The sequence below is a fragment of the Trypanosoma cruzi genome, genomic scaffold (genome assembly GCF_000209065.1).
Source record: "Trypanosoma cruzi strain CL Brener 1047053517055 genomic scaffold, whole genome shotgun sequence".
Lineage (NCBI taxonomy): Eukaryota > Euglenozoa > Kinetoplastea > Trypanosomatida > Trypanosomatidae > Trypanosoma > Trypanosoma cruzi.
This window is the reverse complement of record NW_001849524.1, coordinates 87,564-112,383: the sequence shown is the minus strand read 5'-3', so window position 1 is coordinate 112,383 and position 24,820 is coordinate 87,564. Positions and strand designations below refer to the sequence as shown.

Sequence of the window (24,820 nt, the reverse complement as noted above, 5' to 3'; positions counted from 1 at the left end):
AATATAGTTATTTATGGGTCCCACTCTCAAAAGTTATCATCGCCGGTAAGCATGGGGCCGTAGCGTCCCAAGATGTGCATCATTGCAATAACGCAGATTCCAAAGGCCAAAAAAACCGTCAATACGGTTGGACCCCAACTATCATCAAAGCGGATCTTTTTCCGCGCGTAAACTCGCCGTGAACGTGCCTTAAACGTCATCAACGCGTACATCAATGTCATCAAGGCAACTAGGACAAGCGCTATGCCCAAGACAATATGAAAGTTCGCTCGCCAAAACGAACTCAACTGTGTAACATCGCCTGGAAGAGTCATGCTGTTGCCAAACTGAATCACACCAAGCCCTACCAGACCCAATCGTGTCGCATGTTCCGTCCACTTCAACATGTAGCGCTCCGATGTGAGCAACGTCTTGGGATCGTATTTCTGTGGTACGCGAATTCGCTTTCCTGTCTGCCAAGGAATAAGACCCGAAAGAACCTCCGCAGCGGCATTCTTTCCGCTTGCCGGAGTAAAACACAACGACTCTACGCCATATTCAGCAAACGGGTAGAGATGAAATGTTGTGTAGGCCTTATGTCGCCTATCCACATCGTACTGGAGCGTGTGGGCGGGCAACCGCGGTTGTAGTTGCTGTTTTCGACTGCCGGCGGTACCCGAAGCGCACCCTCCCTCCGCCTCGGCGTCTTGGAAATTATCCGCAGTCGCGGGAGTCGCAACGCCCTCTCCGCGTATTCCGTGCAACGCCTTTTGATATACACGTGTATAGTCCGTGCGAGGAAGAAACTGCGCCTCTGACGCACCAACCGTCTGCGTCTGCGCGTGACCAACGCCGAAAATGGCGCGATCCGTTGTGCGCTCCCAACAACCCGAGGCGAGGCCAACAGTCGGGTCCCATTGATTCTGCTCTGGCTTCGTCGAGGCACGGATATCAATATCAAGTTGATGCATCCAATACGGCACCATCTTAATAAACGGAGTGTGCCCATACAGTGAGGCAATGCCATGTGCATACTTGCTAAATTTTGGCACACTCTCCATGTAGCGGCAACTCATCAACTCTTCGATCCACGGCGCAATGCGTTCATTTTCAGCACACTGCAGTTTAATCTCCACCACGGCGTACGGGAAGTACGAGACGGGTGCATCGACGCCACTGTACCGCCAATGATGTCCCAACCCAAAGTCTTCGGCGCAGACTCGCAGGTCGGTGTCAATGCTGACACGTATGGATTGGTCGATCCCTCGCTGAAAGGCTGCTCGAGAACACTGCGTGCGAATCACAGGTTTAAGATCGTAAGCATCAATCTTTGTGACAATTTCGGTAGAAAGATCCATAAAATTGTGCAATTCCTTTTTAGAGGCCTTCTTGGCACGTAACTTTTCCAATGCTGGATTAAGATCCAATTCCCCATGAACATACGAATTAACTTCCTTCTCCTTCAGTGCAAACCGTCGTTTGTTACTCCGCTCACCACTCCATGCCTCATGGTGTACTTTAATTTCCATAAAGACACTATCATTAGGGCCAAGTTTATTCCAGTCATTTTCCAACGGGTCACCGTACCAACGCATACGAATAAGAGTTGCTCCTTCAAGTCGTTCAAGCCTTCGATGATACAGAAGGAACTCGTTGTTATCCCAGTACACACTGCTGACAGGTGATCCAAGTGTAAAGGGAATGTTACGTTCTTTACACGTTTGATACGTTTCTTTAAATGTGCTATGCGGCAAGTGAGGGATAATGCGGGCAATGACAAAGGGAAGATCCTGCAAGTGTACCCAGTACTTCACCGAACGACGGTCAAACACCTGCGAGCCAACGGTGCCTGCTGGAATCCCGGAACGTTTCACAATTCGCATGTTTTCCGTCGCTGTCACACGATCATACACCTTTGAAAGCAGATAAAAAATTTCATGAATGGAGAGTTTATGATAATCATACTCCGTCATGATGTTATTCCAGTGCTTACCTGTAGGTCCAAGAACGGCATATCGGTACATACGACCAATAATGTGCTCAATGGTGTCTGTGTTTAAGTTGCAACACTCCACAAATCGAAGAAGTTCATGCGTGATTGAATCTGCCAAGAGTCGTGCCTCATTGGGAGGTAAACACTTCATGTTTCCACTCCCTAGTGTATTCAGCACAAGGCTCAGATTGGTTTTGGTATCTTCCTCGGTGAGATAGTCGGAGGCAGCCATAAGTGCCTCTGCAACGGTCAAAAGTTCTTTAATTTTCTTTTCACACCACTTGTACACGCGGCACTTCTGCAACAACAGGGAGTTGTACAGTTCATCGGGGGTGGATGGGTTTGCAATGTCTTCCTTCATGCGGTGGAGGATGTCTTTCGTGGCCTTGTAATTGATATACGCACCCTGCTCACGGAAGTCGGGGTACACCGCACTTCTCCATGCTTTGCTAAACGGCATTTTTTGTTCCTAGCGGGCTTTTTAGACTAAAAATACTTCCCACCACCCCGCATGCGGAGCCATGGAACAAATTAAAGAAAAAACAAAACACACATAGAAAAATAAATAAATAAATAAATATATATATATAATACACATCAACACATACATGCAATAAAGAGCATTGGAGGATGGCGAAATTGGACTGGAAGTCACAATAATAGTAATGATAATAATGATAAAAGGGCTTCCCTCTGACCCTATGCATAAAATGCAGGAACAACGTGCAGTTGTCATGCATCTATATACACACACACATACATATATATATATATATATATATGACGACTCAACAACGGCACCAAAAAAAAAAAAGACGCTGAAAAGCTTTGATTCACGAACATACGTCCATTATTATTACAGCAAGAGAGAGAGAGAGAAGAAAATAACTCAAATTTTTTATTTTTTATTTTTTCTTCATTATCATTGCAATGATGCTTCGTCATACATGTATACATTGAATCCCCTTTCTCCCTTCCTCCTTTCTTTCCTCATTTCCCTATATAATACATATAAAATTAAATATATTCCTTTTTTTTTCTTTTTTTTTTTTCCATTTTTCATTTTTCATCTCGCTTCGTAAATTACATCACGCACTTCCATGAAAAATTTTCATCCATCACATTCGCCCTCTTCCCATACCATTTGCTCAGTTTACATACGCATAAATAAATAAATATATATACAGAAGAAGAAAAAAAGAAAAAAGAAAAAGAGATAAATACAAATGCGTTAAATACGAATTGGGTCCCATGCAAAATCTAGTTGGCCCTTCAACGGGTTTAGTTTCTTTCCTTTTTTTTTTTTTTAAATTTTTCTATTCGTTCAATGGTGGGGGATCAAATCGCACAGGGTAGTGAAAGATGTGGCGGTAGGGATCATTGCCTGCGGGGCACCATGGCTTATAGCTTTGCTCCTTTTGTCTTTCCTCTCGGATTCGTTTTTCCTTCAAGTCATACGGATCTTCCTGGTATTCTGGTGGTTTAATAATTTCCCTCAAAAGAGCACCAGCAGGCTTCCATGGCTTAACATCGAGTGGCGGACGCGGCATGGGTGGTTTCTTGGGGGGAAGTGGTCTGCTAATGCTGTACACTGTAGTGAAGCCATTTGGACTCTCATCGAAGCATCCGCCACTTTTCACGGCTGCTTTAAATGGTTTTTGCGAACGTGGACTGCTTGAGCGTGTAGACATGGTATATGGGGCGATGGGGTCCGCTATGTACTGCACCTCCCCTGCCTTGCCGATTGTCAGGCCCACGTAACCGTAGGTACCTTTTTTACCAGGATTTGTGTATATTCTTCGCTTGGGCCATTCCGGGGTTGTGGCAGCTGCCGGGGTACCCGCTTTTTTGGTATCAATCAGCGGCAACTCTGCCTCGTGCCTGGGCGGATTGCCCTCGTTAAATGTGCCGTAGTACGTCCCACTGCCGTTTGATTTGTGGGGACGACTCGGGGGTTTAAAGGGAACCAACACCGTCATTCCAGCCTTCTTTTTATCCAGCGGCTGGCGAAATGTACCGTGCGGTGGAACAGCGACGTACTCATCACCGACGGCGAGGGAAATAAAAGGCTTTTGAAAAACGGCGTCGGTGATGTGCGGGGAACGTTTCATTGGGACGACAAAACTCCTTCCGCCGCTCTTCACCCCAATCGATGGCATCGCGGAGGGTTTATCGTACTCATCACCAATCGAGAGGTACACCGAAGGACTGAACATCTCCGCACTCCCGCCACTCTTCTCCCCGTCACTGCAGTTGCCACGTTGACTTTTTTTTTAAAGGTGTTCTTCCTTTTGGCCAAAGAAAGAAAAGAAAGAAAAGAAAGGAAAAAAAAAAAAAAAAAACAAATCATCATCATCATAATAATAACAATAATAAGTGACTGGTAAACAATCAAAAAAGCACCCAACGACTAAAGCAAAGACACACATTCACACACGGAAACATGTACAAAAATACCACCATAAATAACACCATCAGCGCACGTACATAAATACAAAACATAAAAAGAAAGAAAGAAAGAAAAAAAAAACCCCAACAGAAGACAATGCCAACCAAAACCAAGGAAAGCAGGAAAACAAAACAAAACAAAACAAAACAAAACAACAAAATGGCCATCACCGCCTTGCTTTGTTTTCATATAATTGACCGTGATTGCACGGTGAAGTGTTTCCACGGCCCGTGTGCTTTACCGGCATTACAATTTCGCTGCGAGAAGTGGACAACGGTTCCCTCACCATCAGGCATCGTTTCCACCACTACTGTTGTCTGAGACCGAGTACAGTACATGCCATTGGAAACAAATATATTCCGCTGTTGAAAATTAATGTGCTCCTTGTAACTATCAGTTGGAAAGTGCACGGGTGGTTGTAGCCCTGCACCGTAGAGTTGTATCAGCTCCGCCTCCCCATTGTAGCCCTTGTATGGTAATGAGGCATCCAATACCTGCTGATATCCCTGAACAACCTCGGGAGATAAATTACCACCTTGAATTTCTTGCTGTAGATCAAAGTTCGGCTCAAGGCAGAGACAATAAGAGGCAAGGGAATCTGCCACATATTCCGCGTCGTATGGTGTTGCACCTGTGGGAAAAAATTTTTTCAGCGCTTCTTCAAACCGTTTTCGCAGTAAGGTACACTTGGGCTCCATCCAGTTGTCAAGGTGACTATTCTGCAGACAATGAACGACGCCGTGTTCTGCGGGGGATCGGTGCTGCGCGGCATAACGATTCGTGCTGTAGAGCAATTGCACTTGATGCGGGTCAAACAAACTCTCCGCTGTCAGCAGGTTGTAGCCGTCAAAGTATGGAGATGAAAGAAGGGAGGGCGGCAAGTTCATCGCCTCCTCTGTCGAAAGAGAAGAAGACGGGAGACAATCACCCGGGACTCTCCCTTCCTTGAGGAAATCACCGACAATGCAGCCTCGCGAGAGATCGGGGATGAATGTCAAGAACACGTCTGTTCCGCCATCCTCCGCAGGCGTGGCATGCACTTTCATGCGCCGCACTACTTCCGCAACTGGCATGGCTCCCCGCCAGTCAGAGGGCATGGAGATCCCATCAATTGCTAGTGGCGCCGTTGGGCAGCGGGAGCAATTCGTAAGGACAGCGAAACGCCCATTGTGCACATTCAGTCCAAGCCACGAACCGCCAGCCACACCATCCGCCGCCCACAGAAGACCCGTTGATTTGTCCACACCGACGGGATGTGTCACACGGCCAATCAATTCATCGCGGTTGTTGATCAGCACAAGTGGAAACCGCTGCGAGCACTGAGTCACAAAGGCCAGGATGCACATTTGGGTCTCCGCCACCTTGTAGAACCTTCGTCTTTTAGTTCACCGAACCCTTTCTCTTTGTTCCTCGCTCTCTCTCTCTCTGTCTGTCTCCACTCCGCCAAAGCGGCAAAGAAAAACACAACACATGCACATACAACGCCCCCCCCCCCCAAAAAAAAAAAAAAAAGCAAGAAAAAAAAAAGTAAATGTGCAGATATGACAGCACTCACCGACAGCGGAAAATAATAAAACAAAACAAAACAAAAAAGCACAAACAAGACGGGTACAACAGAAAAAATAAGCCTCCACAAAGAAGAATCAGAAAGATGTCAATGCACAAAAACACAAAAATAATGTCCCAAAATTATAACTTTCTGTAAATACGCATAACAACCCTCAATTTGAAGGCTTGGGATGTTGCCGCCCCTCACCACCCCTCCTCCCCCCCCCCTTTTTTTTTTTTTTTGTCCCCCACCTTAATTATCGGGCGCTTTCTTCTTTTCAAGCTTTAAAAGCTTCGGTATCAACGGCCTTCCAGTTCCGATGCCGTACTTCTCCTGCAGGTAAGAGTACGCATAACTGTATTCGGGGTTGCAGTAGATAAAATAAGTAATGAACCCCATCAACGCCACCGCTCGGAAGGTGGCGTGTCGCAAAAACTTCTGTTCCCCTGCACTCCGCGGGCGGTAAGGGGAAAGAAGATGTGAGAGACTCGTGCGGCGGAGAGCCTCCTCCTTCCCAGAAAAATGTTCGCTCATACAAATGTCGTACAAACACACACCAACTCCCCTCCCCTCCCCACGAAAAGCAGAAAAGAGAGAACAGTGGGCACACCAGCAATAATATGGGCATGAAAGCGACATAAAGACGGCACAAACAAAAAAAAAACAGAACGGGAGGGATCCCCTGCCAAGTAATTGGATGAAGAGAGGGTGAAAAAAAAAAACAACAAACACTCGCCCAATAAATGGAAAAAGCAACATCAACAAAAACAACAAAAAGAAACAAACAAATCGGAGAGAAAGAAAAACAATTCCAGCCGCCACCCACCCATCCATTCCTTTTTTTTTTCTCTCTACTGTTTGTTTTTCAATTCACTTCATATTAAAAGGAACTCATTGCAAACGCGTCGCATTGTTTGCTGGCATCATCGCCCTCCTTTCTCCCTACGGCTTCCCTACTCCTTCCCCTTCTCCTGGTAACACGCATGGTTGTACCGATTTGCATGTCGCACTTTGTGGAATTGGGTGCGGCACTTGTCACCATACCAGCAATTCGGCCTCTTAGTGACGCTTTCAGGAAGTTCGTGGCGAGGCACTTTTAATCGATAAAAAAACAGCAAAGAGTCCACAACGGCATTCATGCACTTCACACAGAGGGGGGAATCCTCCGTTAACTGCCCATTCGCGCACACGATGTTCGGAACCCATTCCCGTGCCCGAAATTTCTCCATGCACTCCAACCACACCGTCCCCAGACTGATGCCTTTGGTGGATAAATAATCGGAAAGAATATTCCGTTCCACGGTGTTACCTCCAAAAGCTGTCCGGGGCATCGTTCTGATGGGAGTGCTGTCTTTAGGACGTACTAAATGTCCGTTCAGAACAGCGCGGCAGCCACCTTCTCCTTCGTAGTAAAAGTTACAGTAGGCAGCACCGCACATCTGGCAATTCTGTGGCCGAGAACACAGCGGTCGATAGGGAAAGCTGTTACCACAAGCTCTACAATGCCGATGTGGTGCATCTGTGGGGCAGCGAAACCCATCAACAGAAGATGCACCCCGGCAATGTCGACAGGATTGACGAGGGTTACCGTCCACCACATGGGAATCATTGGATCTCATTTCAGAGTAATGAAAACTGTCGGAGCCGTCGCTGTCCCGGGAAGAGGAAGACGAGTTTGAAGTATCTTCACTCGCTTCGTCGTGGGGCCTTTTTCGCAGTTTTTTGCCACCCTGCGGAATGGTGTCATGTTTCGCGAATTCATGCAATTCAGCGTCGGATCGAGCCAATTGAGGGTTGCTTTTAAGCAACTCTTCGACGCAGCTTTGTATTTTGTGTGCCGGGCGCACCTCCCAAATATTTGCGCGGCACTGGACGCAGCTCTTGTGACCAGCATCTACCCACTGGCTAATGCAGGCAGCGCAACAGACATGCAAACATGGAATTGTACTACACGGACGAATGAACAAGCCCCTGCAAACAGGGCAAGTCAGCTCCTCCACCAATACATCGACCTTTATTTCGCTGTTGACACGCTGAAAGATAAATTCAACACTGGGTGCGTCTGGTTTTGATTCCTTTGCCGGATTTGTGAGAAACACGTGGTCACCTGACCGCAGCTCCACCTCCACACCCTTCTTAAGTCGGTCTCCGTTAAGAAATGTTCCGTTGGTGGAGAAGTCGCGAATTGTCACTTTTAGCGAGCCAGGGTTGACAGCCAACTCACAGTGCTGCGCAGACACCGAGGCAACACCAATGCGGCATTCCGCAAAAAGCTGCTGTGAGCGCCCCAGCATCATACGGCCGACGTCGCGGTATAAATCAATAGCGGAGAGTTCGGCACCATCAACAGACAGCGGGACAAGTCGCGCCACCAGTGGCCCATTCGCTGAAGGCGCCAGTCGCTCCCACGACTCTTCAATGGAATCTTTTTGTGTCTCCTCGTGCGGTTGTTCAACCTCCCACGAGGAAATACGTTCCGCCGCGCCCTGCTGAAGGGGATCCGACACTTTTTCCGCACAATTCCTCTTCACTCCTTTCCGTCCTCCCATCCGCCCTCTCATTTTTATTTTTACTGTTTTCGTTTTTTCTGTGCTTAGTAATCTCCCCTTCTCTTAATTATTTCTCCGCTTCCAACTGTGGCACAGAGCCGCCACAAAGGAAAAAGAAAGGTGGAAGTGCAGGCAGCAGGCCAAAGAGAAAAAAAGAAAAAAAGAAAAAAAAAAAAGAAAAAAAGAATGGGGTTGTGTCGGGATTGCATGCGTGCATGGAAAAGGCAACATGCGTCATTTTGGCATTGTGCACGCCACACACACACACACACAGAGAGAGAGAGAGGCAATTTGCGTCAAGACAAAAAAAAAAAAAAAAGGGGGCGGCAACATTAAACCCCTCCCCACTCAAAACGCACACAAAAACACACACAGAGACGCAAGATAAAACAACAACAATAAAAAAGAATAAATCGCGCAGTAATCTCATGGCGCAGAGATAAGGCCGATGAAAACGAAAATTAAGTAACTAAGAATAAAATGTAAATACAATGAAAAAACACAAGCAAACTGCAGTAGCAAAAATATATTCTGTCGTGAATGTGAGTAGGAGCAACAGTCCAGCTCACTCTTCACACACATACTCATTTTCCTTCTCTGTCTCTCTGGGTATATATATATATTTATATAAATATGTTTATAAATTTTTTTTTCTTCCCCTCAATGCCCTTCTGAAGACACACACGGAGAAAAAAAAACAACAATAACAATAACAAGAAGAATTAAATTCTTTTATACCTTCAATCGGGTCATACACATACGTATACATACATACATGCAACTATATGGATATGGATATGTATATTTTTATATATAATATAAACTTTATTTCTGTTTCTAAACCACTTCCGTATGATTAGCAACCCCGCGTCGCAGCAGTTCAGATGCTCTAACAGTTGGATTAACAGGTGTCAATGTTCCATTTTGCATCTGACGTACCCGTCGTAAATGATACTTGCGTGCCTCTTGTAAACTATCAATATTGTTATCCATCTCTTCCAATTGTTTTGACGCCTGCGCAAGTACAGGTTCAAGTAGCTCTAATTGCCGCAGCTTCTCTTCAATACTCGCCTTTTCACGACTATACTCCAACCGAATTTCTTCATTTAGTGCCTCGGAATGAAGGTTCCTTTCCAGTTGTTGCAATCGCATCATAAATCCTTTCATAGCATCCTTCCATTTCGTCATTCCACCTGCACGCTCTTGTGCTTCTCTTACAGAATCCCTTAATTCATCCCGATCTGCCGTGAGCTCGTCCAGTTCCTTCTCCAAATTAATCAGTGATATTAATTCTACATCAATTTCCTTCTGAAGATCCTCTGACAAGCACACGGATGGCGTATTTGATGCATGTGCCTGCTGTGTTGTTGTTTTTGTTGGTGTTTGTTGCCGGCGATTTGCAACAACTGCCCCACCCTTTTTGACGCGTGCTATCTCCCGTTCCTTCCTCTGAAGCTGCACTTGTAGTCGCGCCACCTGCGCCTCAGAATCCCGCAATTTCTTCTGTAGCTGGTTTACCTCCTGCGAGTGGGAAGCAGACACCTTATGTAAACGCTGTTGACCCTCCCGCAAGGCATGACGCTGACGGTTGAGCTCGTCACTCATCTCCACCACCTGTGATTGCAGTTGTTTCATCATCTCCGCATTGGCTTCTCGTCCGCTGATAATTGTCGTTGCCTCCTGCACCTTCCGTCGGTATTCCGCCGCCTCCTCTTCAGCCTTGCGCAACCGCACTTGGTAGTGCGTCTGCAACTTTTGCCGCTCCTCTTCCTTCCCCTGACGTTGCATCTCCGTTGCCTCCAGTTTTGCCTCCGCACGTGCCAATTCCTCTTCCAAATGACGCTTGACGTCCTGCATCTCTTGCTGTCGACGCTTGGCGTACTCCAACTCCCGCACGGCATCTTCGTTCTGATTTGTCAGTTGATGAATCAACCGCTCCTTCGACTGAATCTCACGAGAGAGATTTTCCAGCTTCGACTCATCGATGTTGTTCCTCGACACCGATATGATCTCAGGAGAAATAGAAAGCCGCTCTGCATCCACCGCCTCTTCTGCCTTCGGCACCTGCGGTTCGTCGTGCTCGGCCGGGTTTTGAGCCAAGGATGACGTGTGCCCTGCTCCATCCTCTCCCAAATTAGCATCTAAAAGCTGTGTGTTATCTGTTTCTATGGACTGGGAAAGGCGACACCGTTGTTGGGCTTCAAGAGTCAACAAACGCTTTTCAATCTGTTTACGTTTTTCAACTTCCATCATTGCAGTGTACTCTGCGTTAAAGAGGTCCTCTTGAAGCCGTCGCGTCAAGTTACGCTCACGTGTAAGCAAATCCTGCAATTCCTCCAGTTGAGTCTCATCAACCACGGGAAATGAGTACATGATGGGGAGTTGTTCCTCTCTCAACTGCTGTTGTGCCATTCCCAGCTGCCGCCGAAGACTCAAAATTGTTCTCTCAGCCTCCTCTAATGAAGAAAAACCAGAGGCCACTTGAAAAGGAGTGGTGCGAATGGCCTTGGCGCGATCCGCGTACTTCAGTGTATTCAATGTCTCTTCAAAAGAAGATACATCCGGTGAAACACAGGCAATGATTGTTGTTTTAGAGTTCCCACTCAACATGGGCTGTAAGAGACGGGTAAGTTTCGAGGTGCGGTACGGGACATATGCCTTCCGCTCGCAAAGGGCCACAATTACATTTCCCAATGCGAGAAGCCCCGTGTTGATACTGATGCCTTCGCGTATTCGTGAAGCCACTTCAATCCCCTTCGCCTTATCGTTGGTTGACATACAGTTTGATTCGTTCCCAAACTCCTCCAAAGATCCCGTCCTACGCTGACGACCATATGTCTTCTTGAAGCGCTCACTTCCCGCCAAGTCTACCAAACCAAAACGTGAGACCACCCCATTGTGTGTGAGGGTAATTGTGAGTAAAGCGTGTGAGCGGGAACTTGTGGCGTTCAGCATCGTGGAGGCTGTGCGACGGTTGGCGGATGAGTTCTCCACCCACGCGAGCAGTTCCTCCTCGCTCTCCACCGCCACCTCGGAGAGGCCCTGAATGTACACCCCACACCGCGGGTCTTCACGCAGCGATAGCGATGCGACCGACGCCATTGCTATCGATGAGGATGAGGATATTGTCGATGCAAAGAGATCACAGATGTTTTCATTATATAACTCAACCGCTGAGACGCGAAACTCCGGTTTTTCTCCGCCCTCCGCAGTGACATCCGCCTTCAAGGCAGCCGATATGCGGCGCACAACATCGGACGACAGGGAGGACATAGTAAATGTCTTTCCTGCACCTGTCTGTCCATAAGCAATGGTGGAAACCGTGTAGCCATTCACAAAAGCAGACACAAGTGGCATGGCAACAGCGTCATTTACCGTATGCGACATTGTGTCCATGTCAAAGACTTCATCAAAGGCAAACTGACGCTCGTCACCAATAACAACCTGATGACCACGCACCGTCAAACAGCGACTTGACCCTTCATTGGGCAAAAAGGGACGAACACGTACTACAACTCGTATGTTTTCCATATATATATATATATACAAGAGTATCGGGTAACTGTAATGTTCTTCTGTGTGTGTGTGTGTGGGATTTTATACGACACTCTACACGTCTAAAAGATAACCCCACAGTACAGCAACAATTATATGTATATATATATGTATATATAAAGACGAGTATATTACTAATGGAGAACGCTAATAAATAAAAAAAAAACCCAACAACAACAAAAAAGAGTACGAAAAAGAAATAAAAAAAAATAAAAATACAACGGAGGGAAGAAACAAGTGAAGGAACAATGTGAGAAAGAGAAAACAAATAAATAAATATATATGTGTACATAGTCACTGTCTCAATAAAACACAAGCATAGTATTACAAGAAACAAAGAGTGCGTGAATATAAAAGACCGATACACCCCCTTCTTTTTTTTCTATTATTATTACTATCATTATTAATATATAGATTGCGTCTAACATGCTGTCAACGTCGTCGTGACGAGTCTAAAATCGCACGGTGATGGTTGATCATAAAGTCTACAGGACTTGGCTTGACACTTTGCACTGCGGCAGCAATGCCATTGTCGCTACTGTGGAGAAAATCCCCATGATAATTACAATGATGATGATGATGATGATGATGGTGCTTGTATGACGGAGGTGACGCCGATGCCACGGAGCGTGGCGAGACCGAACTGGCGCATGATGGGGCTTGATACACCACAAACTGTGTACCATCCATATCAGCTGAGGAATCATCACGGCTTCTCGGTGAAAACAAAGCACGGGACTGTCCCTCACGTCGCAAGTTCCGCTGTTGCCGTTGATGTGAAGATCGAGGCTCTGAAGCCACGCTCAAAGTGTGACGCGAGGCGCCATGCTCGCCTGGAGGCACCACCTTTGGTCGCCACCAGTCCTGCGCCTCCTGCTTGCGCCGACGCGACTCTTCCTGGCGTAAAATGTGGGCTTCGTACCCGGAAACGGCCGATGCATTGTGTGCCGGCAGCGGAAACACGGGATCCACTGTGGGGTGAAAGGAACACTCGGACAACTGCGTGCGTTCCAACTCCATCCTGGCCTGACGCAGGCGCTGAGCCCGTTGAAGCTGCCACATCTCGTTGCGATCTGACACAGAGAGTTCGCGGTCCACCTGGCGCTCCGGGGCGCGTCCCACTTTGGGGTGAAACGTACACTCCGCCATTTCCCTCGCCTCCACCATTGCACGACGTCGTCGGATCTCCTCATCCATGCGTTTTTGAGAGCGTTTCCACAAGAGTTCCCTCGCAGCCGCCGCTGTCCGCGCGTCGCTATCGCCCTGCAGCAACTGCAATTGATGACGCCACATCTTTTTGGAAGCGGCGTTAAGACGCGGTTTAAATGTGCAGTTCTCCTTCTCCTTCCTCTCCCTAGCCTCCATGAGACGTTGCTTTTCTCTGGCGTCCGCGTGTACATCGCGCGAGGAGGAATGAAGGCGTTGTGTCGGGCTCTTTTGTCGGGCCTGTTCCATCGCTTCTGACCTCTTACGCTCCACGACAAGACGAGACGTCTCACTAATGCGGGGAATACCTGTCCGATCATTTTTCGAATCCATTTCCATCCGCTTACGCCGCATCTCACGCAGTTTCGAGGCGTCATTACGATACAAGCGCTCATACACCAGGGTGTTCGGATCGCTGTAATAACCCCTGGACATCTCTAGCGATGCTGGAGCCACTCGCGGCGCAAATGTACATGATGTGTCCTGCGGCGTTCTTCTGCCCTTTCGCCCGTCCGCCAGCAAACGGTCCACTACATTTCCGGATCGACGTAGTTGCTTGGCGTACTCCGTAATGCGCGGCGTAAAAGGGGGCTGTGGCAGTTCGTTCTGCATTGGCAGATCACCAACATGAGAAGAGAAGGAGGAACTACTAAAGCTACTGTTCATGCCCACACTCTTTTCTGCCAACCAATACATGCGCTCCCGCCTTGCTTCCTCCTTCGCCATGAAATAGTCTTCTATACGTTGTCCCAAATGACGCTCGACGATGGACTTTTCTTGGGCGTATTGCGAGATGCGTGGCACCTCGCGCAGAGCCGCCAAGTCACGCCGCAACGCCTCTTCACGCAATCGAGCAAATTTCTCCTCCCGCTTTTCCAGCCACTTACGGGAGACGTCCACCGGGTCTCGCGAGACAAGGGATCGCGCCCGCTCCGTCACTTGTGGCGCACGCATCTCCGCCGCCATCTCCTCTTCCTGACGTTTCCGGCTCTTCACCCGCTGCGCCTCTACAGTCTGAAGACGTTTGGCATGCAACTCGTGCAGACGTTTTGTAATGGCCTCACTTCGCCGAGTGTTGGACTGCCGGCTCACCTGCTCCGCGTACCCCGATACGGTCGGCTTAAATGGACACTTCTTCCGTTCATCCTCCAGGTGTTTGCGGCGCAGTAGTTCCTTGTGCTCCTTGTAGCGCTCGCCCGCGTGCTGGAGGAACGACACCACGTCATCATCACCATTCGAAACGCCCACCGTCATGACAGGACCGGCTTACCACAGAAGAGGAGGGCAGAAAAAAAAAAAAAAAAAGGAAAGAAGATGCAAAGACAAATAATAAACGGCATTACGGACGACAATAATTTCATCCAGCCATTAACTCTTCCTCCTCCCTTCCCCTCTGCCTTTTTTTTATTTTGGTCGTCCCAGACAAAATGTAAACAGCGCATCCATGACTTTTGCTCTTCTCATGGGATGGTGCCGCTCCCCCCCGTTCATCTATCGCTACAGTTGCTGCAGCAAAGCGGAGGTAAACGCCGACGAATGTCCAAAGCGTTCCATCTCAAGCTCACGAATGTGTCGCGCTAGAAGGCGAGCAATGCCTTCAGGATCATCAGAAAGTGATTGCTGGCGGAGTTGCTCTAAGTGTCGCAACGTCGCAGCCTTCTTCGCGGCACGCATTTCACACTGAACCCCAACACTGCGGGTCTCACGCTTATCCGGTAGACGGGAAGCCTCAGCGTCTTCACGGTCTCCAAGCCGCATGTGGGTCTCCTTCAAAATCGTTTCCTTTGAATAACACACGGGCCGTGGTGGTAAAGCAGAGTCCCAGTCACTTTTCCCTTCCAACACTTCACTGTAAATATCATCACCATCGTTACAGTTGTTCTTCTTCTTGTTATTGTTGTTGCGTTCGCTGTTGCCGCTCCTGTGGTTGTTAACTCTAATTGCACATGAGTCGTACTGTGCGTCAATGAGACGTTGAATGGCTGTCAATCCGTCATTATTATTATCATCATCATGATGATTATTCACACTCGGGCTCAACTTCTCTGTGGTCGTTCTGGCCATAAAATCACGCTGCAACGGCTCGCTATACAGCAGCTGGTTCAGTGAGATGCTTCGACGACGAGGCGGCAGGTCGCCATTATCATCCTCCTCGCAGTCATGATCACCATCGACAAGCAGTCCACCCCAACGGGTATTGTTTGGTTCGTCGTATTGCTGCCTGTACGCCGCAGATCTAACCGCATTTACCATCAAGCCATCCGCGTCCATGTCAATGCCATCGGTCCGTCGCATCTTACATTTGGGGATAAAACAAAAAAAAAAAACAAAACAGACCGCCAGTCCGACGATGAGGGGAACAGAAAAAAAAAGGAAAAGTGATAAAGGCACCGCCAAAAGGCAGGCAACAACAACAACAGCAGCAGCAGCAACGGGTTTTTTTTTTTGTTCCAAAAGGCTTTTTTTCTTCTTTCCTTTTTGTCCTCCTCATCCATCTTTTTCTTTCTTTTTTGCATTCAATTCACCACTTCTTCTTCTCTCCGGGGTGTTTCACGTCACTACCGCTGCTGGAGCACATCCTTCTCCATCTCCCTTCGTAGGGATTTCCTTCGCTCCTGCGCGTCCTCAAGGGCGTCAAAGGTTTGCTTGATGGGAATGGCCAGCGCCATGTAGCGCTCCTCCGCACGGGTGACACCAATGCGACAGACCCGATACATTTGATACAACATGAAGCAAACCGTCAGGAAAAGAAAGTACACCAACGCATCACTGATGGCTGCCGTACTGCGTAGGCGAAGACGGAGACCAAAAATGCGCCACGCAAAGTAACGTCGAGCCGCTGCCAATCGGAGCTGCCGCACAATTCGCCAAAACGCCACCTCACGCGCCTCCCGGTCAATGTTGACTAGCCTTGTGTGGTAATGGAGGAGTCGCAGGCCCAACTGTATGTTTTTCTCCAGGGGACGTGTGGAGAGGGCCCGCTCGAGCGTCAGCCGGTCTTCGCCCTCCTTGCGGAGACGGCGGTAGAGGCTGTGAAGGGCGTGCGTGGACGATTTCGACGCCTGCGGCCGCCCACTTCCCCGCATTCCACGGCAATAAACATCACCAGCGGCCACCGTCGCACAACGCCTCGGGCACAACATTCAAATCAAATTCCCCCCCACGGTCCAGGCCCCGGGGGAACCGACGCCCTAAAAAAAATAATTATAAATATAAATACACACAAAAGAATGTTCCCGCTACTCAATTGAATTCACAACAACAACAACAAATAAATAGAAGAGCGCAAAAAAGATGCGAGGTGCAAGAAGAACCCCTCCCTCCCTCCCTCCTTCCTTCCCTCAGATGAACACACCAAACACCACCCAGAGGCAGAGCCAATGACATCGATGAAAAATAAAGGAGGGACATTCGCCACCCACGTGGCCTCTATTGTTTTCATTTTTTATTACTTTAGTTTATATATATTTCTTTACACTCCTGCTCTAAGATGTGTGTTTCCTCTTTGTTTTTTCTTTTTCTTCTTCTTCTTTTCCTCGTCGTTGCGTCTGACGGTCCACCCTAACCCTCCTTCCCTCCCCCCAACAGACAGACGCAACCCAATAATAATAATAATAATAAACACACATAAACACACGCAGGCCAACCCTTTCTTTCCCCCCCCCCCCCCGATAGAACAAACAAACAAACAACAATAGAATGATATTACACATATGACATTTGGTACAATACATGTCATATATATATTATATATATGTCTATGTATGCATGTATATAAGGATGCTTTAAAATATTCAAAAGGAGCCACACGTCATCCACTTCAAACAGAAGCATACGTAGATACATTGACACACTTACAAGTAAGTAATAGAAGAAAAAGAAACGAATAATAACAAAACGGCGGTATAAAGAAGAATAAAAAACAACAACTTCAAGAACGAGCACGTCAACGGCAGATACAATTCAAGGGGAAAAAGAAGAAAAAGAAGAAACAACAACAACAACAACAAAAAAAAAAAAAAGTGTCTCACGCACGGGATGATTAGGATCGTCCTCCCTGCAGCTGAGTGCGAAGATTACCCAAAAAACTACTTGCCTCTGACATTAGTTTTGTTTCACGTTCCTCCAGGCTATCCCGCTGCTCCCGTAGGCGTAATTCCTGCTCTATTAATGCCCGCTCGTGCTGGGATATAAGATCCCTTTGTTTTCTTTGTTCCGTCAGCTCGGTTTCCTTTTGTCTCGCCAGAGCATCCCTGTCATCCACGTGTCGTTTTGCTTCGTCTAACTGATGCTCCCTCGCGCGGACGGAGTTCTTGGCGTCTTCCACAGCCTTCTCGTACTGGTAACGTCGCTGTGAGGCCTCCTCCGCCTCGCGTGAGAGGTCCCTCCCCATTCCCTCGAGTTCACGCGCACTGTTGTCCGCAGCCACAACGTTGCGCTCTGCCCCGCGCACAGCATCCTCCGCACGAGCAATCTGTCGCAACACATCGTCCACGTCCTTGGTGGAATCTCGAACCCGCTGCTTCATGCTGTCGGCGTCGCGTGCTGCCTGTTCGGCCGACAGGTGGGCTCGCTCTGCAACTCGCCTCGCCTCTTCTAATGCCTTCTCCAGTTGTCGAACTTTATCATCCGCCCCAACAGCTTCACTGGAAAGAGCAGCGGCTCGGCGATCCAATTTTTCAGCCTCGCGGGCAATGTCTTGGGACTCTTTGCGTATCTCCTTCTCACGTTCCTTTGTGCTCATAAGATCCTTCTCACACTCCTTCTTCTCACGAATAGCCCGTTCCTTTTCTCGCTTCGCATTGTCCATGTCTTTGGTTAAATCACGGAGTCGGTCTGTGCGGTCCTTCAGGTCTGCCTCCGCGACCGTGACGGCATCCATCGCGGCAACCACGTCTTGCTCCGCATCCTCCAGTGATTTGCGTACTTGTTCAACGACCTGCTCCGCCTGCCTCACCGCCTGCCGTTCTGCCTGAATCTCCCGCTTGAGCTGCTCCTCATCCCAAAAAGCCTTTGAGCGGAAAAAGAGACAATCCGTCATGATGGGATAGAGACGACAAAAACGTTCAAATTCGGAGAAGGAAACGGTTCCATCCCGGTTTGTGTCAGCCTTCTCAAAGAGGTCCTCCACCGTCTCGGCCGAAAGTTCCAGGTTAAACGTCTGAAACCCCTGCTTGAAGTCTCCCAGACCCAAAGTGCGGCTTCCTTTCGAATCCAACTCGGCGAATAAAACACGATGCTTCTCTTCTTGTGACGCTTCAGCATTTATTTTGGGAACCAGCGCGCCGGATGTGCTTGTGTGAAGTGATGCACGACGGAACGATTGGGACTCACTGCGTTGGCTAACTGGTGTACGGTTGCCTGTGTAGGCCGCAATCGTCCCAGCCTGAGACACACCGCCGTTGGAGTTTCCACGCCCGACTGCCGAGGCTGAGTGAGTTCCTGGGTGGCGCTGCGCGGATGTTGGTGGCTTTACTGCGGCTGGAATTTCCTTCTGGCTTTCCTTATGCCACTGGTTTTCTGGTTGAAATGCGTACAACTGGCAGTAGTCCATCAGCTGCCCCTCCGACGTCAAATCCACCCACTTGTTTCGCTCCTCGTCATATATCTTAATCTTGGCGACATGAAAGTTGTGTGGTGGAACGTTGTCTGGACGACGAAGTGCAATTTCATTTGAGAATGCCGCCTCCGTGGCACGTGACACCTCCAGCAACGTTGGTCTGTGTGGGAAATTAAGTTCAAAGTTCACTTTACTGTTAAAAATATCGGCGGCTACATTAATGACCAACATTGGCCTTCCTCCTCTATGATGCTTCCCCCTTCCCTGCTTCAAGCGTTCCGTCTCCAAATCCCTTTGGGGGTGTCTTGTCTCGTTCCTTCCCTTCTCTTCCTCTCTTCCTCTCTCTCTCTCTCTCTCACCCCTTTTCTTTTTTTCTTTTTGTTCCCTTTTCGTTATTATTATTATATTTTTTTTGTTTTAAATGTGCGTGTGGATGCGCTGCGTCAATAAAACAAACCAAAAGGAAGTGAAGGTGAAGTTCTGCGACTCCAAATTCGGCGAGCGAGCGAGCGGACAGAAAGAAAGAAAGAATGAATGAATGAAGGGTTAGAGTTAGTGTCACACAGTCAGTTTTGTAGATGAAATAATCATTGAAAATAAAACAATAAAATATAAATAATAATAATAATAATAATAATAAAGAAACAAAAACAAAGGCAGAAATAATAATAATAATAATAACGAGAATAATAACATTTCCCAAGGACACAAAGAAGGCATTAATCCTCACATCGGCCGTCTCTCTCCCTCTCTCTCTCTCTGTGTGTGTGTGTGTGTCCACTGGGAAGATTTGGGCACATTTGCATGACGTCTCCTGCAATATGCCATCGTATTGGCTTTTATATACACGTGTATAAATGTGTATATGTGCACACTGAGGGAGAAAAAGGGGGGAGAGGAGGTGAATTGCGGTGTGGCGTGTTGCTGTCGGGACATTTTGCAGAATTGCCAATGAGGCCGACCCCGACAACGACAACGACAGGAACAACAACAACACAAAAACAAAAAACAAAAAAACAAAAAAACAAAAAACAAAAAAAGGCCGTTTGGATAATATACGCCACTCACTCACTCACTCACTCCTCCTCTTCTTTTTCCCTACGTCAGTGTCATTTCTTTTTTTTTTTTTTTCTTTTGATCTCCTTTTTATACAAATATATATGAACTGACAGCACGCATACACACAGACACACTCCGGAACCAAAATAACAAAACAATAAACGACAACAACAAAGACGGACAGGCAAAAAAAAAAGAAAAGAAGAAGAAGAAGAAGAAGAAGAAGAAGAAGCATCATAGCACTCTTTTTATTCTTTGAGAATAAATTAAACCGTGGCGTTTCAGTCTACGTGTAAGTATTAAGGTAATGCATGCATACGAGCACAGTTAGTGTAAAATGGGAAGCATAAATAAAAATAATCGCCCAACACACGCACACAAACAAAAACAAAAAAAAAGAAAAAAGAAAAGAAAAAAAAAAAAAAAAAAAAAAAAAACAAGATTCGTTCAGCATTTAATGTGTGGCATATATGTACATGCATACACATTGGCCAGCGCATGCAGGTATTCCACAGGAAATTGTAAATGTCACATGTATCCTTCTCACAACTTTCTTTATTTCTACAAAGAGGGATGTTGACGGCAATGGGAAAAAAAACAAAAATAAAAAAACAAAAAAAAAAAACTCACCTCTTCCTTTCTTCCATTTCCCCCCTCCCCCCCACACACCACAAAAACTTTTTTTTTTCTTTTTTTTTTTTTTCTCTACAACTGAAAATGGTTGTAATGGCAGTAGCAATGACAATAATCAAAATAATAATAACAATCAAGATAATAGTAATAAATAGGACACCATACGTATGCATGTATGTAGGGATACTCGTTTACTTCCGTCTTTTCTACACAAATACACACACAATTGCCCGGTACTTTAGTTTGTTGTTTTTTTTTTTTTTTTTTTTTCGTTAGTTTTCCCCCAGTCAAACAAAAAACAAAAAAAAAAAAAGGAAAACTGATTTATTTTTTCTTTAATTAATTAATTAATTAATTAAATTTTTTTTTTCTTTTCTTTTCCCTTTTGTTTTTAACGTCACATCACGGAAAGGGGAAAAAAAGGGGATGTCCCCTTCGACCCATTCACTCATTTATTCATGCATGCATCGTAAACGTACTCGCAGGTAGACAGACAGAAAGGCAGGCAGGCAGGCAGGGATGGGGGGGGGGGAGAAGAAGGAGAAGAAACAAAAAAGCAGCAGCACTCACAGAACGTGAGAAAAAAGCATCGAAGTAAAAACAAAACAAACAAAAGGAACTGTAACTACACACAATTACTCAAATATATAAATAAATATATTTATATAAATCCACACACACACATACAGACCGAGAGAAAAAAAAAAAAAAGAAAGAAATGACTTTCACTTTACCTGCTTACTTGTATATATATGTATATATAAGTGTATATACATGCATACGTGTATACTTGTATATATACAAATATTGTAGGTAAATAAATAGAGACACATTTATCTTTGAATTGGCTCGATAATAATAATAAATTGATGGTACGTATAAATATAAATATATAAACATATCCTCCCTTTTGGTGCAGCCGGCCACCTCGACGCGGTGCCAGGGTTTATTAATCCTCTGTTTTTTTCCAGGGAGGACGCGAAGTAAAGGCGTACTTGGATTTACGGGGGCCATGTGTAATGGCATTTCGCAGGGGCAGGGGGGTAATAAGGTTATCCCTTCCCGCTGAATTCCATCGTACGCCTAACAGAGCTGCGCATTGGAGGGGTGTGTGTTTTCACTACGGCTGGTAAGAGCAGGAGAAAGTCACGAGCACACACACACACATATACATATATAATATATTATATTATTATTATTATTATTATACTCTTAAAGAAAGAAGCACAAAAAGACAAAAGGATATTTTTCCTCAATTTCCATCTTTCCATTTAACAGACATATATACATATATATATATTTATATATATTTGGTCTCCCCCTTCCCTTCCCTCCCACACAGTTCCCTCATAAGCTAACCAGTCATATAAAAATAATATATATGTACAATATATATATATACTATATAAATAATATATAATATAATATAATAAGAATTTACAATAAATAAATAAATAATCAAACAAACAAACAAGGTGAGATGCAAATAATAATAATAATAATAATAATAATAAAGGAACAAATTACTGACACGGAAAAAGAAAAAGTGTAAGCACAAACAAACAAACAAACAAACAAAAAGGACGAGAATTGCAGTAAAAAAAAGAAAGGTAAAAGGGGAGGGATGTCATCTTCACTTGTATTTTCCTCCTCAAATCCCTCCTTGTTTTTTTTTTTTTTTTTAATTAATTATTTCTCTTCATTTCACACTCCCGCTCCACCCCTCCCCCCTCCATATTGTCGAGGTCCGGCGTAATAAATAAATAAATAAATAAATTAATTAATAAAAAATTTTTTTTTTTTTTTTTTTTTTTTTTTTGGGGCTCCAAGTGTACATGTATGCATGCATGCGTATAAATATAAATACCCCTCCGTCTGTCCGTCCGTCTGTTTGCGTGTGTGTGTGTGTGCGTTATTGTTTGGGGCTGGAGGATATAAAATAAAAAAAAAAATTAAAATAACAACACAGTCGCACACGGAAAAAAGAAGAATAAAAAAAAGAAAAAAAAAAAAAAAAAAGGACCTTTTCCGCAGTTTGCCAAAATAAAAACACACAAAACAAAAACTGACTAAAAAAAAAAAAAAGAAAAAAAAAAGAAAAGAAAAAAAGAAGTCTGCGGGGGTTTGTTATGACAAGACTGTCCTTTTGTGTTTGGCCGTCACTCCCCCTCCTTTCCCCCCACGCTCCCTCCCTCTCTCTCTCTCTCTCTCTCTCGCATCTCCCCGAGTCGCTAATGCCAAATATTTACCCTCCATTTTATTATTATTATTATTATTTTTTGTTTGTTTGTTTGTTTCTTTACCCTCTTCTTTCCATTCCATTGCAACCCAACATGCAAAACAATAACATATTAGTAGTAACACACAACAGACACAACACACAAGCAGTAAAACAAAACACACACACACACAAAAGAAAAAAAAGGAAAAAAAAATGAAAGGAGTAATGTGTTCTTCGTATAATAAGGAACGGTTACTTTCACGCACACAGACATAAGCATATACATTATATAGTAAGGTAAAGAAAAGCATAATAAGAAAAAACAAAAATGAAAGGACTCTTGTTTCCTTTCCAATACATCTTTATATATATATATATATAAAGATAAGTGCCGTCTTCCTTTTTTTTTCTCTTTTCTTTTCTTTTCTTTTGTTATTGGAGGGGGTATTTTAAAAGTTGTTTTTGCCTCAGTTTCGTTTTTTTTTTTTTTTTCTTCTTCTTTCTTTCATTTTTTCACTCTTTATTTCTCTGTAAAAAAAAAAAAAAAAAAAAAAAAAAACTAAACAACGACAGCAACAAAATGCCCTTCTTCCTTACACAAGAGAAGGGTTGGACATTGCGTTGTCTGGCAAAAGCATATAAAAGGTTGGCTGTAAATTCATTTGTTGCGGTTGTGAGGTAAACTGCGGCACCAACATTAATTGTGGACTGGTTCCTCCGGATATGGCAGGGGTTGGGGTGGGGGGCATGAAAGGAAAAACAGTGGGTGAGTACATTGTTGGATAAAGTGTGGGAACTTGAACGGGTGCCATCATCATCGCCGGATTGGCTGCAGCCGTTGACCCTAACGCTGGCGGATGCGGCTGGACAAGTGGCGGTATCGGTTGCATCTGCGGCTGTGGCTGTGGCTGTGGCTGTGATTGTGGTTGCAGCTTCAATGGGGATGGCGGTGGATGATGGACGGCCTGCAAGGAACGACCGCCAGGAGTTGAACTGCTGCTCTTCGAGGTCCGTTGACTATTGTACGCGGTGGAGGCATCCGGATGTGCCAGGCGCACCTGAATTCGGCTTCCCCCAATAATACCACCGGAGAGACTCGAAATGGCCAGCGCAGCCGAGGCGACATTCTTGTATAAAATAAAGCCATAACCCTTTGACTCCCGCGTTCCCTTTTTCCGCATGATCCGTGCGGAGCTAATGGGCCCGTACTGCGCAAAGAGGTCAAAGAGCTGCTGATCATCAAAGTCTAGGGGAAGGCTGGCAACATATACATTGCGTCCAAACTCGGACCTCTCCGTTGGTGATGGACTGCCCATTTTTTCCCTTTTTTTTTTCGCTTTCGTTTAACTTTTATTCTGGCAGAAGTCTTGTTTCTTTTTTTTTTTTAATATTTCTTTATTATTGTTCCTTCCTCCCTTCCTTCCTTGACGCTGCAGTTCACAAAACCCCGGTTTAAACAAATAGGCACAAAGAGGGCAAGGACCCCTCTCTACACCCGTTTAAAACAAAAAAAAAAAAAAAGAAAAAAGAAAAGAAAAGAAAAAAAATAATTCAGGGAAATGAACAAAGGACTCATGCAATTACAAACCACACCCAGATTTTGTTTATTTCTTGCTCTCTTTTTACTGGTGTGTACCAAGCAGTATGGAAGAGGAGGATAAGTCTCGTTCCATTTTTACTTGTGCTTCTTGATGACATTCATTGGGATTTTGTTCGCCGTTGCTTCGGTCTCGCATTGTGGCCCCTGATATAAGTCGACGTCCTCACGAGACGGGGGACGCCAATGCACACTCCGTCGGGTGGTGCCACGCACCACAGACGAAGCAGCGGACACTTGGACCGCCTTTCAGTGATGCGGTCTGACGCGGACAGGAACGAGCCATGTGATCTGCCTCCCCGCAGACGAAGCAGCGTTTTTGCGTCCTTCTCTTTGCCTCCTCCCTCTCACGGGCCACCGCCTCCTCCGGTGGGGCCAATGGAGCCGTCAATGACGTACGGGGCTGTCGGTGGTCCACAACCGTCAAATGACGCACACTCTCCAAATCGTCCTTAAGAAGCCGGAGAATA

At 45.9% G+C, this 24,820-nt stretch overlaps 12 protein-coding genes across 12 annotated transcripts, besides 66 other annotated features; all 12 read right to left on the bottom strand.

Moving 5' to 3' along the window:
- Window positions 1-11,217: part of a sequence feature (heterozygous, Esmeraldo-like haplotype) that runs on past the window's edge.
- Window positions 27-2,432, bottom strand: Tc00.1047053511127.100 (hypothetical protein, conserved; the record flags this gene model as incomplete). Its single annotated transcript, XM_816249.1, has 1 exon — window positions 27-2,432. The coding sequence occupies one exon, from the start codon at window positions 2,430-2,432 to the stop codon at window positions 27-29; it is 2,406 nt and encodes an 801-aa protein (XP_821342.1).
- Window positions 2,532-2,560: a microsatellite.
- Window positions 2,714-2,754: a microsatellite.
- Window positions 2,864-2,886: a sequence feature (AT_rich).
- Window positions 2,972-3,000: a sequence feature (AT_rich).
- Window positions 3,003-3,039: a sequence feature (A-rich).
- Window positions 3,136-3,195: a microsatellite.
- Window positions 3,267-3,288: a sequence feature (AT_rich).
- Tc00.1047053511127.90 (hypothetical protein, conserved) lies at window positions 3,289-4,188 on the bottom strand (the record flags this gene model as incomplete). Its single annotated transcript, XM_816248.1, has 1 exon — window positions 3,289-4,188. One exon carries the CDS (start codon window positions 4,186-4,188, stop codon window positions 3,289-3,291), a length of 900 nt encoding a protein of 299 aa, XP_821341.1.
- Window positions 4,270-4,318: a sequence feature (T-rich).
- Window positions 4,477-4,502: a microsatellite.
- Window positions 4,545-4,576: a microsatellite.
- On the bottom strand, window positions 4,607-5,767 carry Tc00.1047053511127.80 (hypothetical protein, conserved; the record flags this gene model as incomplete). Its single annotated transcript, XM_816247.1, has 1 exon — window positions 4,607-5,767. The coding sequence occupies one exon, from the start codon at window positions 5,765-5,767 to the stop codon at window positions 4,607-4,609; it is 1,161 nt and encodes a 386-aa protein (XP_821340.1).
- Window positions 5,815-5,857: a sequence feature (GA-rich).
- Window positions 5,918-5,948: a microsatellite.
- Window positions 5,991-6,027: a sequence feature (T-rich).
- Window positions 6,223-6,504, bottom strand: Tc00.1047053511127.74 (hypothetical protein, conserved; the record flags this gene model as incomplete). The annotated part of the gene is made up of 1 exon (XM_816279.1): window positions 6,223-6,504. The coding sequence occupies one exon, from the start codon at window positions 6,502-6,504 to the stop codon at window positions 6,223-6,225; it is 282 nt and encodes a 93-aa protein (XP_821372.1).
- On the bottom strand, window positions 6,924-8,531 carry Tc00.1047053511127.70 (hypothetical protein, conserved; the record flags this gene model as incomplete). Its single annotated transcript, XM_816246.1, has 1 exon — window positions 6,924-8,531. One exon carries the CDS (start codon window positions 8,529-8,531, stop codon window positions 6,924-6,926), a length of 1,608 nt encoding a protein of 535 aa, XP_821339.1.
- Window positions 8,662-8,706: a microsatellite.
- Window positions 9,130-9,172: a sequence feature (AT_rich).
- Window positions 9,271-9,340: a microsatellite.
- Tc00.1047053511127.60 (kinesin, putative) lies at window positions 9,357-12,050 on the bottom strand (the record flags this gene model as incomplete). Its single annotated transcript, XM_816245.1, has 1 exon — window positions 9,357-12,050. The coding sequence occupies one exon, from the start codon at window positions 12,048-12,050 to the stop codon at window positions 9,357-9,359; it is 2,694 nt and encodes an 897-aa protein (XP_821338.1).
- Window positions 11,218-12,111: a sequence feature (areas merged during assembly that could not be assigned to a particular haplotype. This can correspond to areas where the two haplotypes were merged or to regions with more than two copies in the genome that were merged during assembly.).
- Window positions 12,112-24,820: a sequence feature (heterozygous, Esmeraldo-like haplotype).
- Window positions 12,168-12,193: a microsatellite.
- Window positions 12,224-12,351: a sequence feature (T-rich).
- On the bottom strand, window positions 12,507-14,534 carry Tc00.1047053511127.50 (hypothetical protein, conserved; the record flags this gene model as incomplete). The annotated part of the gene is made up of 1 exon (XM_816244.1): window positions 12,507-14,534. One exon carries the CDS (start codon window positions 14,532-14,534, stop codon window positions 12,507-12,509), a length of 2,028 nt encoding a protein of 675 aa, XP_821337.1.
- Window positions 12,630-12,668: a microsatellite.
- Tc00.1047053511127.40 (uncharacterized protein) lies at window positions 14,778-15,575 on the bottom strand (the record flags this gene model as incomplete). The annotated part of the gene is made up of 1 exon (XM_816243.1): window positions 14,778-15,575. One exon carries the CDS (start codon window positions 15,573-15,575, stop codon window positions 14,778-14,780), a length of 798 nt encoding a protein of 265 aa, XP_821336.1.
- Window positions 15,148-15,212: a microsatellite.
- Tc00.1047053511127.30 (hypothetical protein, conserved) lies at window positions 15,839-16,423 on the bottom strand (the record flags this gene model as incomplete). Its single annotated transcript, XM_816242.1, has 1 exon — window positions 15,839-16,423. One exon carries the CDS (start codon window positions 16,421-16,423, stop codon window positions 15,839-15,841), a length of 585 nt encoding a protein of 194 aa, XP_821335.1.
- Window positions 16,473-16,499: a sequence feature (AT_rich).
- Window positions 16,595-16,623: a microsatellite.
- Window positions 16,779-16,817: a sequence feature (GA-rich).
- Window positions 16,882-16,901: a microsatellite.
- Window positions 17,018-17,057: a microsatellite.
- Window positions 17,271-17,290: a microsatellite.
- On the bottom strand, window positions 17,323-19,071 carry Tc00.1047053511127.20 (hypothetical protein, conserved; the record flags this gene model as incomplete). The annotated part of the gene is made up of 1 exon (XM_816241.1): window positions 17,323-19,071. The coding sequence occupies one exon, from the start codon at window positions 19,069-19,071 to the stop codon at window positions 17,323-17,325; it is 1,749 nt and encodes a 582-aa protein (XP_821334.1).
- Window positions 19,164-19,197: a microsatellite.
- Window positions 19,203-19,259: a sequence feature (A-rich).
- Window positions 19,436-19,533: a microsatellite.
- Window positions 19,579-19,601: a microsatellite.
- Window positions 19,807-19,845: a microsatellite.
- Window positions 19,902-19,922: a microsatellite.
- Window positions 20,088-20,131: a microsatellite.
- Window positions 20,279-20,336: a microsatellite.
- Window positions 20,490-20,524: a microsatellite.
- Window positions 20,578-20,602: a microsatellite.
- Window positions 20,637-20,683: a microsatellite.
- Window positions 20,782-20,802: a microsatellite.
- Window positions 20,868-20,891: a microsatellite.
- Window positions 20,892-20,925: a microsatellite.
- Window positions 21,014-21,050: a microsatellite.
- Window positions 21,174-21,203: a sequence feature (AT_rich).
- Window positions 21,278-21,340: a microsatellite.
- Window positions 21,715-21,740: a microsatellite.
- Window positions 21,813-21,842: a microsatellite.
- Window positions 21,908-21,961: a microsatellite.
- Window positions 21,974-22,006: a microsatellite.
- Window positions 22,018-22,046: a microsatellite.
- Window positions 22,087-22,111: a microsatellite.
- Window positions 22,199-22,227: a sequence feature (AT_rich).
- Window positions 22,287-22,320: a microsatellite.
- Window positions 22,324-22,351: a microsatellite.
- Window positions 22,465-22,493: a sequence feature (AT_rich).
- Window positions 22,512-22,551: a microsatellite.
- Window positions 22,604-22,644: a microsatellite.
- Window positions 22,717-22,747: a microsatellite.
- Window positions 22,790-22,809: a microsatellite.
- Window positions 23,115-23,136: a sequence feature (AT_rich).
- Window positions 23,156-23,184: a microsatellite.
- Window positions 23,230-23,267: a sequence feature (A-rich).
- Window positions 23,286-23,312: a microsatellite.
- Window positions 23,347-24,069, bottom strand: Tc00.1047053511127.10 (RNA-binding protein 5, putative; the record flags this gene model as incomplete). Its single annotated transcript, XM_816240.1, has 1 exon — window positions 23,347-24,069. The coding sequence occupies one exon, from the start codon at window positions 24,067-24,069 to the stop codon at window positions 23,347-23,349; it is 723 nt and encodes a 240-aa protein (XP_821333.1).
- Window positions 24,128-24,156: a sequence feature (AT_rich).
- Window positions 24,255-24,300: a microsatellite.
- Tc00.1047053511127.5 (RNA helicase, putative) lies at window positions 24,517-24,820 on the bottom strand (the record flags this gene model as incomplete). Its single annotated transcript, XM_816282.1, has 1 exon — window positions 24,517-24,820. A coding segment is annotated over one exon (304 nt), but the record flags the coding sequence as incomplete, so codon positions are not given.